The sequence below is a fragment of the Pan troglodytes genome, chromosome 7 (genome assembly GCF_028858775.2).
Source record: "Pan troglodytes isolate AG18354 chromosome 7, NHGRI_mPanTro3-v2.0_pri, whole genome shotgun sequence".
NCBI classification, from domain to species: domain Eukaryota; kingdom Metazoa; phylum Chordata; class Mammalia; order Primates; family Hominidae; genus Pan; species Pan troglodytes.
In genome coordinates this window covers 30,366,184-30,380,192 of record NC_072405.2, presented here as the reverse complement: position 1 = coordinate 30,380,192, position 14,009 = coordinate 30,366,184, and the positions used below count along the sequence as shown (strand labels likewise).

Here is a 14,009-nt window from a genome sequence, read left to right as displayed (position 1 = left end):
GGGAATGAGCTGAACAGACTTCCAGAGCCTGAAGACCCACCTGGGGAATGGCAGTGCCTGGACACTGGGCAGAGGCGCCGAGAGGTGTGGTGAGGAGAAGGCTCAGTCAGAGACCAGCCAGGGACCCAGGGACCCAGAGACCCAGGGCGGGAGCAGGCGCTGGACACCTCGGGGATGGGGTGGGATGAGGGCACTCCCTGGGACAGCACAGGCCTCTGGAGCGGCCCTCCCTCTCCCTCTCCCTTCTCTGTCCCTCCCTGCCAGGTCTCACCTCAAAAAGCAAGAAAGAAAACAGTGAGGGCTTTCTGGAGCCAGCCCCCAGAGGCCTGTCGGTACTGGGGAAGTCAAAGAGAGGGAGGGAGGGGCCGGAGAAAGGCCGAGAAGAAAGCGGAGGCAAGACAAAGGGCCCCGTCCACCTTTGAAGCCGTCTCTAACCCGAGCGAGGGAGGGGCAGGGGTGGGCCGGAGAGCCGGGCTAGCGGGGAGGCAGTCTAGAGTTTTAAAGAATGTCTCAAATTCCTGCGGAAATCAGAGGGATTGTAAGAGCCCCCTCCCCAACACACCTCCTTCCCAGCCTCCTCCCCAGCCACCCCCCAAAGTCCAGTCTTCTACACCTGGGGGGCCCCCAACCCTTTGTCCTCAAGTAATTGCTGGGTGTTGCCCCCGTTAAGTCCCATTGAACTCGCCAGTTATCAGCTGTGGCTCCAGACCACCCTCCCGACACACATCCCAGAAAACTACCCCCAACACGGCGCGGTCTTCACTGGGATTAAGGCTCTTTGTGATGGGGGAGAGAAAAAAGTAACCTGGTGAAAAGCAATTATGACGAGCAGTAGGGAGAATGTCTGTCCCAGGGCCGGGGACCTCCCTCTTGGCTGCCGCTGTCCCCACCTTCTAAATTGCCCCGTGGTGGGGGTGTCAGACTCTGCGCCGGCGCTCGCCATCAACTGAGACTGTAGCTGCACCCACCTCCCATTTTCACCGGACGAGGGCCCTTCCCCACTTCCTCTCTCCTTATTTTTAGGCCATTCTAGGGAGCAGAGAGGAGAAGGGATGTGTTTCATCCTTCTCTCTCCATAATCCCCCTCCTCAAGGTAGTCTCAGAAAGAAGAGGGAGGGGAGGAGAAACAGGCTGGAAGGGGTACATCCTCAGAAGAGAGGACTCAGTGAGGGAAGGGGAAACTGAGGCTGGGGGACATCCTCAGAAGAGAGGGCTCAGTGAGGGTAGGGGAAACTGAGGCTGGGGGACATCCTCAGAAGAGAGGGCTCAGTGAGCGTAGGGGAAACTGAGGCTGGGGCCCCACCCCCAGAAGAGAGCGCTCACTGAGGGTGTTCCCCCTGAAGAGCTGACCTGGTGGGGTGGGGGGGTGTTGTCCCTGCGAGGAAGACCTCTCCCTCGACAAGATTAAAAGCCAGCGCACTGAAGAGGCGGGTTTTATGGCCCCCGAGTTCCACTCCCCACACGCACACCTGGAGGCCCCTGGGAAAGCCCACCGGAGAAGCTGGGGTGGGGGCAGGGCCGCCCCTTCCTCCCCGCCCCTCTCGCCCCCTACCCCCCGGGCCATCCGGGCCGGGCCGCTGCCTCTAATTGAGATTTGCCCTCAGGTGTGGCCCCCGCCCCGGCCCCGCGGGGACCCGGGAGGACAGGGGACGCCTTCTCGCCCCCTCCCCCTTCCGGCCGCCCAACCCCGCTTCCCGCCCCCGCCCTCCTCACCGGAAAAAAAGCAATCTCGCTGCGCGAGGAGGCTCCTGGCGTCCGCGGGCCGCCCGGGCTCCGCCGGGCTCCGCAGGGCCCTCGCCTGCGCCTCGGGCCTGGGGCCTGGGGCCCGGCTGGATGCACGTCCCGGCCCCGGCCCCGGCCCCGGCCCCTCCGGGGGCTCGGGTTTTCTTCCCCAACAGGTAGCACGGGCCGCGCCGCGCGAGCCCAGGAAACCCGAGCCCGCGCCAGGGAGGGGCCGCCCGGCCTGGACGCGCCCGCCTCCCGCGGGGCCGAGCCCGCGGCCTCCTGGGGGCCCCAGCTCTGCGGGCCGCGTCTGCACCTGCCGGGGCCACGCCCGGCCGGGGACGGGCAGGCTCGTTTCCAGGGGTGCTCGGTGGTCGGATCCCCCGCCCCGCTTCAGATAACCCATTTGCAGGAAAATGGTTTTATTCCGGGGCTGGGAGTTGGGGGTGGGGTGCAGGCCTGGGTCGTGGAATGTGAGGAGTGGACAACCCTCTATTTTCCTCTCTCTCCCTTTCTTTTTTCCTGAAACAAACAAACAAACAAAAGTCCCTTCCTACAGTCTAGCCAGGAGGAGTTTGGGGGCTGGGGGCAGACTGAAGGAGATCCGAGAAGCAGATTTTGAGGACAGCCACCTCCAGACGGTTGTCTGCAAGGCCTTCAGTCGCTGACCTTTCAGCGGGCTTCAGGAGCCCGGCTGGGAGGCCGGCAGAGGCTGGCGGCCTGAGATCAGGGTGACACTCAGTTCCTCTCCAGGGCCTGCCACCCGTCCGGGAAGGGGGCACTGTGCCAGCCGCCCCTGGGGCACCGGCCTGCCCCTTCCCAGCTGGGGGCTCGGATGCTTCGCGGCCCTCAGGGTCCTCCCTCGGGGATCTGGCTCCCCTCCCGCCACCCCAGCCTAGTCCTTGGATTAAGAAGGGAAGGGGGTGGGGAGGCGGCCCAGGGGCTGCTGCCCCCTGCCTCCCAGACTACGTGAGGGGCTGGGGCCGCCGTGTGCGCTTGGTCCGGCGGGTGGGGGCGGAGCCCACAAACTCGAACTGCTTCTGCTTCTCGGCGTGGTTGGGGAAGGGCAGCTGGCCTTGGTAGAGGCGCTTGATGAAGTGGGCCTCGCGCTGGTTCTGGCGGCTGCGGGAAGCCTGGCGGGGCCGCCCCTGCCGCGTGAAGGCCATGAACCAGCCCTCGTGCCGGGCGTTCTGGAAGGCCGTGTAGTTGTTCTCCAGCACGATCTCCGTGAACACGCAGTCTTTGCTTTTCCCGCTGGGCTGCGGGAGAAGCAAGGACAGGAAGGGCATTTGTCCACCTACCCTGGTCTGGGGTGTCGCCCTTACGGCCTATTTTGGACGACTGAGGAGGGACAACGGGAACAACGGGGCCGTGAGCCCAGGGAACTCTGCCTGGTGAGATGGCATCCTATTTAGAGAGGCAACAGTGGCCAACAAGAACACGCTTTGTGGATCTGAGTTGCAGGCTTGTCGTTTAGCGGTCCTGAACCAGGCTGGGCCTCAGCTTCCTGAGATGTAGGTGAAGATCAAGGACCTGCGGCAGTTCCCAGCATGCACGGACCCTTAGCACTGAAATGCTCATGCAGCCTAGGTGAGGGGTGCTGCTGGGCATGGGAGAGGAGGCAGCAGCCTCCAATGAGAAGAAAGAAGGGTGCCAGTGCGGCCACCCATCCCACTCTGTCTGCAATCAGGGGTCTGTGCCCATTTCTACAGACAAGAAGCCTGAGGCTTGACAAAGATAAGCAAACCAAAGGTTATTTGGTCAGCGACAGCCGGATGGGAAGCTGGGATTGCCTGGTTTCAAACGAAGTGGAATTCTCCCACCCAGCAGGGCCCGGCCTACCGTGTGCTTTGGTCACAGGGGCAGCTGCTTAGTGTCTATCTTGCTAGCTGGAGCCCACTGGCCCCACTGAACTTGGGGGAGTTCCTGTCTTACATCTGTGCCCCACTTTCCACCCTCAACAGCTCTTAGTCCTCCACTCAGAGGCTGCAGTGTCAGGTAGACGCTAAGCTCTTCTTACTGATGCCTGCTGGAGAAATACTCCTGACATCAGCCCCACAGATCCCAGTGGCTTGCCAGTCCCCTCAGAGGGCTAATAGAGTCCCGGGGACTCATTTAAATAGAGAAACCAGGCCGGGCTCCGTGGCTCACGCCTGTAATCCCAGCACTTTGGGAGGCTGAGGTGGGAGGATCGCTTCAGCCCATGAGTTTGAGACCAGCCAGGGCAACATAGTGAGGCCCTATCTCTACAAAAAAAAAAAAAAAAAAAAAAAAAAATTAGCTGGGCATGGTGGCATGCACCTATAGTGCCAGCTACTACTTCAGAGGCTGAGGCGAGAGGATTGCTTGAGCCCAGGAGTACCAAGCTGCAGTGGGCTATGATTGTGCCACTGCACTCCAGCCTAGGTAGCAGAGCAAGACCCGGACTCTAAAATAAAAACCAGAGAGTGGCCCAGTGGGTGGGCTGAGAGTAGGATGGGAAGTCTTTACGCAGGAGGGTGTGTGGCTCAGAGGAGAGAGGGGAGCGTGATGCCCTATATGTCCCCACCCCAGTAGGGCTGATTCTCTGTTACTTCCCAGTCTCCCAGCCTCACCTTCCCGATGAGCTTGCCCCTCTTGTTCATACAGATGTACTTCTCACTCTCAGCCCCTTTGATGCGAACCCGGCTGCCAAACGTGTCCGTCTCCACTATGAGCTTGGCTGTGGTGGGGGAGGGGAGAAAGACCTCCGTCCATCGGGGCTGCCGGCCTATGGCTACAGCAGGGGACCACCCAGCCACACTGACCTCCAGACTCAGGCGAAGGGGTTGGGGACGCTCAGGCCCTTGGGGCCCTCAGCCCTGACACAGGATCTGGGGATGGACCAGGAGGTGAGGCAGGGTGGAAGTGAGGCAGAGTGGAGGTGTGGGTGCCCTGGGGGGAGGGCCAACTCTCACCAAATTTGTTGCCGTCCTCGGCGGTGGCGGAGATGCGACGCCCGGTGACCTGCACGTGCTTGCCACTGGTCCTGCTGTAGAGTTGGTACTCGCGGATCTGCCGCCTGCTCAGCTGGTCAGTCATGGCGCCCTGGTCCCTCACGTACTGGTTAAAATTAGGAGACGGGTGATTCTCCCCCTTTGCGGTTACCAAGGGAAAAATAGTGTCAATTTGCTTTGGGTGACTCCACCACTGGTCCATCCAAGGGAGAGGGGTGAGGAGGTGAATATAGTGGGGACAGGCCACTTGTCCTGCAGAGTGAAGTGGGCATATGGCCATAACCTTCCCAGGCCCCTGGGTGAGCCGTTCATAACCTCTTTGCTTTGCGTCTACCTTACAGAAGGGACTTGGGTCTGCCCAGGCTGGGGGACACTTATTGACAGAGCACAGCCCTGGAATCAGGACTCTGGGAGCTGGAAGGAGCCCTCAGGGTTCTATCCCATCCTTGTATTCTATGAAGGAGGTGCACGGGGCACACAGCTCATTAGGGACAGAACCCCTGTCCCTACCTCTTAGACCAGAGCCTGTCATCTCCCCCAGAACTCCAGGGACATGCTCCATTAGCCAGGACAACCAGATTCCTTCCTCATCCTCCCCACTGGCCTTGAAAGACCCCTTGCCCAGCACACGGGCACAGAGCAGATGGTGCTGTGAGTTAGGGTCACCAGAGAGCATGTGGGGGACTCTGAAACCTCCTGCAGGGTCCCATGAGCATTTCTTCGAAGCACTAACTGTGGAATCCTGAGCTCATACCCATCTTCTCCCTGGCTTTGCCCCCTGGTGCTCAGGGCCCTTCCATGTTCCTCCCTCATCTATGGGCTGGAACTGGGGCTGGGGCTGGGGCTGGGCACTATGGGACAGCAGGCAGGCAAGGTGCCTCCTTAGCGGAGGGAGGCAGAGGCAGTACCGAGAGGACAGGCACTATCAGCGGTGGCCCAATGGCTGCCCCTGGCAGGCAGCTCCTTAGCCACAATGTAACAGAGGCTCCTGGCCAGTTGGTGGGATGCGCCCGCCCACCTGCTTCCCCTTTGGGTTGGGGGAGAGGGACCATTTCCCCCCACGCACTGTGCAAAGCCAGGAGGAGCACCGCCTCCCAGCTAGGTCTCTCGTTACCCATCTGTAAGGCTGAGTGGGAGAGACTCAGAGTACTTCTTCCCCTCCATCCTGCAAGGTGCGACCCGGGCTAGGTTTCCTGGCTGCTGGCAACAGCCTCAGCTCTAGCATGAGAATGCACCTTTTTTGCTGTTTTTGTCTCCACCTGGATGCCGCTGCCTGTGCTGGGACAGCTTTTCTCAGCCCCTGCCCCAAATCCCTAATTCCACCTTTATCCCAGGCCCAACCTCAGCCATCTGGACAGAGCTAGACCCAGATCAGCATCTGTTAGGGGCTACTCTCTCCTAGGGAGGGGGTGGGAAATATCACCTTTGAGGTAGGGGGAGTGAGGGAGCAGCTCTCAGAGCTGGACATTTAACCTGCGCAGGGTTAACACTTACTGTGCACCGTTGCTCATTTCCAATTGCAGCTCCCCATAGAGCAGCCTCTGCCTAGCCTCTGCAAGACCTGCCCCTCGCCCCACCCTGGAGCATTTGGGGTGGGGGACCTGCCCAGCCTGCCCCACGCTGGCCTCCCTTCCAGGGGGTGGGGTCCTGCCTATCCCAGCCCCGCCTCCTGGCCCAGGTTCAGGCCCTCCGCCCCTCTTGGCCGACGGCCTCCTCTGGCAGTCTGTTCCAGGTCAGGAGCAGAAAGCGCTCCCCCGAAGCCCCCTCCTTTCCTCGTCCCCCTTCAAGCTTTTCACAAAAGCAGCCCCACGCCCCCCCACAGCCCACAACCCACAAGTCCCTCTCCCCGCGGGACCTAGCCTGTCCCTTTCATGTTCCCGCTGCGGGAGGACCTCCCCTTCCACCACTGCAGACAGCTGCTTGTCAGACAGCCCCTCAAGCATGGCTGTGGTCCGGCCTGCTGGCCCCCCCTCCCAGGGGGGTGAGGGGGCACTTCAAGGGGGAAAGGACCGCTTTGCCACCTTCCCTGAGTCCTGAATGGGGCCTCAGCCAGGCCATAAACGCCCGGCCAGCCGCACCATTGTGCTAGTTCCCCTCCAGAACAGGTTGGGCCCACCCCCAGCCCCCTCCCAGCCAGGCTGGGGGCTTTCTTCTGGCTCCCCCTGGATGTGTGAAGCAAAAGGCCTGGAACGGGGCTGGAGCAAAAGGGGGAAGGAAGGGGGGGGGAATTGTCTCTCCCTCTCCCACCCCCCCACTGCTTCAAAGGCTGCCCCTTTCCCTCTCCCAGAGAAAAGGCATTTACCTTCAAAAAAAGTCCCCACTGGATATGAAGAGAAGCGGGCCTCTGGCCTGGGAAAGCCAAGCGATCTCTCCCCAGAGCGGTTCTGGACCAGTGCATTTTAATAGCCGCACTTTTATGGAGGATCACAAAAAAGGGAGCAAGCCTCGCACTGGGGGCTGAGACTTGGGGGTGGGAGGTGTGCATGGAGGGAGGTGGGGGGCCGACTTGGGGTGGGGGGAGTGTGGAGAAGCGAACCCTGCATCCCGTCCCAAACAAATCTCTTTGGGCTTGACCTCTGTGCCCTCTAGGTGAGGAGTCACCTCACCCTGGCCAGGCATTCTGGACATGCTCAGGAGACCCCCACCCCAGGCATCCATATTGATGGGAGTGGGGTGGCGAGAAGGACATACAAGGGGTTTTGCATCAAAACCTGTCCTTTCAGGTACTGGCAAACCCAAGCCTCACCTGAGCCATCACCTCCACCTGCTTCCAACCGCTCCAGGCTCCATCCCTCAAGTCTGGGGGAACCCGATGGAGAGGGAGGAAGAGGAGCAGAGACCCAGGGGAAGTGGGGAGGGTCCTCAGAGGGAGGACAGAGACAAAACCTCAGTCAGCCCCCTTCCCTGCCCTCCCGGTCAAAGGCTCACTCCCCTCCAAACCTCAGTGCCTCCTAGACCCAGGGAGAGGCCAGACTCTGCCTCTGTCCACCTGAAAGGAGCTGGTCCCCTGCACCCGCCCTGGTCAGGTGGGGTGGGAAAATTGGGGGAAAGCCGGTGGGAATGCCCGCCTACCTGAGTTTGACAGCAGAGAATCAGCAGCTGTAAGCACCTGTGTGGGGAGAGGAGGTAAGCCCAGGTGTGGGTGCCAGCCGCAAGCCTAGGGTGCACCCAGGCCCCCGCCCCCGCCCTGCCAGCCCCGTGCACGCACGCGTGGGAGTCCCGGGAAGAGGAGGGCTGCCCTGAGGCTGGAAATGGCAACGAAACTCCAGTGGGAGAGGTAGCACACTTACAGAGTGAGGTTGGGCAGCAGGCGGGCGGCTCCCATCGCTGGAGAGGTTCCTCAGGCGGTTGCCCCCCTGCCCCCAAGCTCAGGAGCAGATGTGGGAAGTCCCCAGGGGTAGAGTCCCAGAGAAGCCAAGGTCTCTCCGAGCCACAGGTTTTCAGGGGGGCGAGGAGGAGAGAAAGGGGAGGAGGAGGAGAGAAAAGAGGGAGGAGGAGGGGGAGGAGGAGGGCGTAATTGGGAGACTGAGGTATGAGGAGTCCACCTTCCTGGCCAGTGAGGCTGCAAAGCAGATGCGGGTGGGGGCGTGCGCGCTGTGCCCTCTGGGCTGCCAGTCTCTCCTGGGCCACCCAGTGCAGGGATGGAGCGGTGGGGGCCTTCTGAAGGAGGTGGCCCTGCCGTCTCCTGCTCTATTCCTGACCCTCACAGACTGGCCAAACTCAACGCAGACAAACTCGATGTGTGGCAGGCCAGGGAGGGGGAGCCCTTCCAGGTCTGCGTCTCCTGCACTCAGGTCTGGCGCCCCACCTCCTCAAGGGTGAGCCGCAGGTGTCAAGTGGGGCTGGGGTCTCTGGTTGTGGCTCTGGAGTGGAAATTCCCAGAAGCAGCCTTAAAAGGAGCCGCCTCCCTCCAGGGGGCAGGGGTGGGCTTGGCTTGGAGCAGCTGATTGCCCGGGAAGGAGGGGTTAAGGCTGTCCTGACCGGCAGCAAATACTGGGCGCAACAGGTTGGGGGTCAGAGGTGGGTTGGCAGGTACAGATGGAGGTCTAGGAAGAATCCCAATGGAGAGTTGCAAAAGCTGGCCTGAGACAGACACTTGGAGAAGAGCTGGGTGTCCTGGCCTAAGCCCCTTTTCCTTGGGCCTCTGTAGTTCCATCTGAGAAATGAGGACAGTAATGCCTCAGGGTGTTGGGGGGTCAAGTGTGAAATCAGCACATAGCAGACTTCAAGATGTCTGTGTTCTGAGACCCAGCTCCACTCACCATTCTGCATCCCCTTCCTTCCAGTGCCTGTCCCTAGAGCCTCTCTGAGCTAGGAGCAGCTCAGAGTCCCCTCCCTGTGTCCCATGTCCCTGAGCAGCTGCCTGGGATGAAGTGCCTACCAGCCTCTTCCCATGACCTCCGGTCTCATACTGCTCGGTACAATGCCAGTGACTAGCCCATTTTGCAGATGAGGAAACTGAGGCACATTGGGAGGTAGTTTGCTCAGAATGGCCCAGCTAGTGAATGGAATAGCCAGAATGGAAAAGTCCATCCTTCTTCTGTTCTGCATGGATTGAGTTGCCACCCTCCAGATCCAGCCCCAAACCTGCTTCATTGTAGGGATACAGAAGGCTTCCTGGGTTTTCAGGATTAAAGGTGGAATCCGAGGTCCTGGAGACTGGTGAACAGAGAGCTCCATGCTGTTCCCTCCCTACAGAAAAGTGGATGACGGTGACTGCAGAAGATAGGAGGGCTTGGGGGTCTCTGAGGGAAGACCCAGTGTGAGCAAGCAGAGCTCAGGCCTCAGCTTTGGGCTCCCTGGAGTTCTCAGCGCCCCCAGGGTGGGAAGGGAAGGGGAAGTGGCGGATATGGATTTATTTACCTAAAGAGATGACCAGGGGGGCGAAACTCTCACCTGTGGGTCCCTTCTCACCTTCCTGAGCTCCATCAATCCACAAAGTGGTCTGCCACCCCTGCCCCCATGCACTGACCAGTGCAGGCAGCTCCAGGGTCTCCTCTCCGCAGGCTCTTCCTCGGGAACCCAGCCCAGGAGTGGGTGCTGCCTGAGCTTGTGTGGGGAGGATGGGGCGAGCCCTGGCCTTGCTTACCTGGGGGAGTCCAGGGTTTTGGAATGCAACTCAAAGAATGTCAAAGCTAGAAGGGGTCTTAGGGATTCATCATTTGTTCCAACTTCCTCATTCCTTGGATGAGAGCCAGAGAGGGCAAGGGACTCGCCCAAAGCCTCACAGCTAGCTGGTGGCATGGCTGGGACAAGGCACCAGGTGCCCGCGTGCCCACCTCTCTGCTTTCCCCCTGCGGATCCTTCAGGTCACTTCCGTTCCGCGTTCTTCCCATCATCTGCAGTCTGGGTTACACTCTGCCTCTTCTGGCAGCTCTGGCTCATTCCCTGAGAAACCTTCAACCTCACATCCACATCCTCACCGCTCCCAGCCCCCAGGCAGGGCATTAAAGAGAGCACAGACACGTGGAGGGGACAGCTCAGGCCTTGGGTTGGTGGAGGTGTCAGCTGGGGGGCGAAAGGTGGGTAACGGTTCCAATTTATGCTGTCGGGACTCACTGGCCATGGGGACAGTGGGAGCCACTCAAGGTCTCTGAGCCCAAGCACCTGTTTCTATCCATGAGGACAGGGCCTGGCATCACTGGCCCAGCCCTCAGGCCAGCCTGGGTCTCCATGGTAACAGATGCCAGCAGTCAAGCTGGGCCTCGGGGCTTAGCCAGGGGGTTAGCTCTGGGCATGGCTGGATGGCCTGTGTCACAGGCAAGACAGCTGTGGCTCCTTGTCCCTTCCTGTTGGGCACCTGCAGGCCTGGCCTTCTAACTTGGTTTGCTCCTTTACGCCCATGGGGAAGCCAGTGGTGGGCCCCAAGTAGGGAGGCAGCATGGAGCCCTTGATTTTATCCCCGCCCCTTTGCCCTGGTCCTTATATGCTGTGTGACCTGTGGCAAGTCCCTTCACTTCTCTGGTTTCAGGGTCCCAGTTTATAAAAAGGAAATGGCTACCAGCAGGGATATTGTCAAAATCACCGCCATCCATGTCAGCTGAGATAAAGGACTCACAGAAACGCATCAAGTGCCACAAGAATGGGGGCAGGGGCCCTTTTTGTGGCTTAGCCTCAGTTGACCTAAACTGTCAGACACTCCCTTGACTGGAGTGAGCTGGGGGAAAGGGGGAGGGAAGAAGGGTGGGGTTTATTAACATTCATTGCTGGGGGGGTGGGGTTCAGGAGGTGATAAGGGAACTGAGAAGTAGCCTGGGCTGCTGTGGTTAATCCTCGCCCCATAGTGCCAAGTTCAACACCCCCCAGCTGGGGTCGTCTCACGCCTGCCTCTCCTAACAGCCCAGCTGGTGCAAACACAGAGCCCACCTGCAGGTCAGCCACTTGCCACCACCTGCTTGAGCCCAGCCCACCCTCTTCCTGCTGAAAAACAGAAGAGTTGGGGCAGGGGAAGGGCAAAGGGCAGAGGGCAAAGGGCACCCTAGCAATGAGGATGGACCCTCACCTTTGCAAATTTTTCTCTTTTTTTTTGAGACGGAGTTTCATTCTTGTTGTCCAGGCTGGAGTGCAATGACGCAATCTCAGCTCACCGCAACCTCTGCTTCCCGGGTTCAAATGATTCTCATGCCTTAGCCTCCCAAGTAGCTGGGATTACAGGTGCCCGCCACCACATCCAGCTAATTTTGTATTTTTAGTAGAGACGGGGTTTCTCCGTGTTGGTCAGGCTGGTCTCAAACTCCCGACCTCAAGTGATCTGCCCACCTTGGCCTCCCAAAGTGCTGGGATTATAGGCGTGAGCCACCGCATCCGGGCTCCACCTTTGCAATTTATTTCCTACTGCCTGCTTGCAAATCAAAATCAAGTGATCACTGGTTTATCTGTTGCGTGCCTTCATGTGCTTGGGGCCAAATATGCGCTTGGCTGTAGAAACGCCTAGCTGTCCCTTGAGGACTCCCATTACGTGGTTGACTGACTTCTAACTCCTGCTCTCAGTTTACACGACTTCATAAACTGTGCACCGGCTCATGCCTCCCTCCCCTCAGCAGAGTGGTCAAAATCCAGGGCTCTGGGGTGGGACTCCCTGGCTCCTCTGCCAGCCGTGTCACCTTGGGGCAACTTGTCTAACCTCTCTGTGCCACACTTTCCTCATCTGGGAAATGGGGCTGGGCCAGGTGTGGTGGCTCACACCTGTAATCCCAGCACTTTGGGAGGCCGATAGGATAGTGTGAGGTCAGGAGTTCGAGACTAGCCTGGGCCACATAGTGAGATCCCCATCTCTACAAAAATGTTAAAAAAAAATGAGCTGGGTACGGTGGTGCATGCCTCATGCTCAAGTAGTCCCAGCTACTTGAGGGGTCTGAAGCAGGAGGATAGGTGGATCCCAGAGTTCGAGGCTGCAGTAAGCCATGATCGCGCCACTACACTCCAACCTGGCTGACAGAGTGTGACCCAGTCTCTAAAAAAAAAAATTAAAAAGAGAAAGAAATGGAGCCAGTCACAATCCCCTTAAGGCACGGTTATGAGGGTTGAAGGAGTGGGTCGTGGGTATTAGAAGCTGTCACTGCAGCCGATCCCCCTTCAAGTGGGGCTCTGCCTCGGACCCTTTGCATGCTCTGCTCCGGTTCCCAGGAACGTCCTCTGCCAGCTCCTCATGAAGCCCACTGACCCCTTCTTGTCCGTCGCCTCCTCCAGGAGACCTTCTCACCAAACTGCTTCCCCCTGCCCCTCAAGTTCACCTGTTCCACTCCCTTCAAAGCACCAGACAGTAACTGAAATTGTGTTGGGTTTTGTTTCCACTAGACTGTAAGTGACTTGAAGGTGAGGATTTGGGTTACCCCGGGTCACTGTAGATGAAACCAAGTTCAAAAAGCACCAGCTGCCCACATGGAGCAGTCTCCCTTGTCACTCTCTGGGTGACCTGAAGTTAGTAGTTTGTCCCCTTGTTGGAGGGTGGGACTCTGGCGACCTGTAGTAGCTCGTCCATTGGTTGGAGGGTGGGACTCTGGGTGACCTGAAGTTAGTGGCTTGTCTGTTGGAGGGCGGGACAGCACCCACATCTGTCTCATGGGTGTAGGAAACATGCAGGGAGAATGCCACCCTGGGTGGGTGCAGTGGCTGACGTCTGTAATCCCAGCATTTTGGGAGGCTGAGGCAGGAGGATCTCTTGAGCCCAGGAGTTGGAGACCGGCCTGGGCAACATAACAAGATCCCCCTTCTCTACAAAAATTTTAAAATTTGTTTTGGTGTGGTGGCTCGTGCCTGTAGTTCCAGCACTTTGGGAGGTTGAGGTGGGAGGATTGCTTGAGTCCAGGAGGTCGAGGCTGCCGTGAGCTAAGACTATGCCAATGCCCTCCAGCCTCGGTGACAGAGTGAGACCCTGTCTCTAAAAAAAAAAAAAAAAAATGAATACAACCCTACCCTCTGCTACCTCTGTCTCTGGTCTCAAAAGAAGCTATAGCTGGACAGGAGGCCCCAGCCTGGTTGTTGACTTTCCTAGGCAGGTGTTCAAAGAGCTCCGACCTCCTGGGCCCCATACCTGGGGGTACTAAGCAGGACCAGCTCCCCACTGGTTCACTTCAGGCCTGACCCCAGAGGGTGCTGGGGAGGGGCACCTCCCATGCAGAGGCGCTGCATGGATAACCCAGAGTGGAGGGCCCATCTGTGTGTCCGCCTGTTCTAGGAACTGCGCCAGGGTCACCCACAGGTGAACAGCCCTCCAGAGTCCCCTCTGCACACCAGGGAGAGGGTGGGGGTCCCCCACCCCATTTTCCAGTCCTCTCTTGGCCTCGCCCCTATGCTTGACTGAGGCCTGCTCGATAGCATGTGGGGCTTGGCGCCTCTGTAAAGCTCACCCTGTCTACTCCACCTCAAAGGTTTTCTTGAGGGTGCGGGCCTCTGGCTCCTGCCTGACACAGATCTTCACATGTGGGAGGTCCCTATAAGAAGAGCTGGCCCCTAACAGAAGCAAGCAGGGAGAGCGGATGTCCCTGAGTTCCCCATAGATGCTCTGCACACAGTAGCTGCCTGACAGGAATAAGGTCAGGAGAAGACCCTGGGGGCTGGCCCCCTAGGGTGAGGCCCCTTCTGGTAGCTTGAGCAGCTGTAGCCCTTGGGTGCCTATAAACCTAGCTCTGCCCAGAGGGAGGGTGCAGGCTGGAAATCCACCTGACACACAGCTCAGCAGAAGGCAGACTCTAGGCTCTTCCCTCGCCACTGGGGGAGAATTGGGGGTGCCGAGGACAAGGGACACAGCAGGCTCAGGCCGCGGGGGCTGGGTGCAGGGAGGCAGGTATGACCTCAGGGCCCGGGTGCGCC

At 59.3% G+C, this 14,009-nt stretch overlaps 2 protein-coding genes across 6 annotated transcripts in view; both read right to left on the bottom strand.

The window, feature by feature from the left end:
• DMTN (dematin actin binding protein) overlaps nucleotides 1-1,846 on the bottom strand; it is a 33,738-nt gene extending 31,892 nt beyond the window's left edge. The window contains exon 1 of one of the 3 annotated variants that reach the window (XR_010159134.1): nucleotides 1,714-1,846. The gene's annotated coding sequence lies outside the window, so the exon portion shown is untranslated. The remainder of the gene's footprint in view (nucleotides 1-1,713) is intronic. The other 2 variants (XR_010159148.1, XR_010159140.1) reach the window with 2 other exon arrangements.
• Nucleotides 1,847-2,127: 281 nt separating this feature from the next.
• On the bottom strand, nucleotides 2,128-13,999 carry FGF17 (fibroblast growth factor 17). 3 transcript variants are annotated; one of them, XM_063816922.1, is made up of 6 exons: nucleotides 7,988-8,003; nucleotides 7,770-7,806; nucleotides 7,000-7,108; nucleotides 4,659-4,803; nucleotides 4,317-4,423; nucleotides 2,128-2,981 (listed from the first exon to the last, which is right to left on the bottom strand). In XM_063816922.1, the coding sequence occupies exons 3-6, from the start codon at nucleotides 7,093-7,095 to the stop codon at nucleotides 2,688-2,690; spliced, it is 642 nt and encodes a 213-aa protein (XP_063672992.1). In that variant the 5' UTR covers nucleotides 7,096-7,108; nucleotides 7,770-7,806; nucleotides 7,988-8,003; the 3' UTR covers nucleotides 2,128-2,687. The 3 variants fall into 3 exon arrangements, with proteins under 3 accessions (XP_063672992.1, XP_009453237.1, XP_009453240.1); XM_009454962.4 differs by lacking the exon at nucleotides 7,000-7,108 and having other exon boundaries at nucleotides 4,659-4,836; nucleotides 7,988-13,999; XM_009454965.4 differs by lacking the exon at nucleotides 7,000-7,108 and having other exon boundaries at nucleotides 7,988-13,999.
• Between the last annotated feature and the right edge of the window lie 10 nt (nucleotides 14,000-14,009).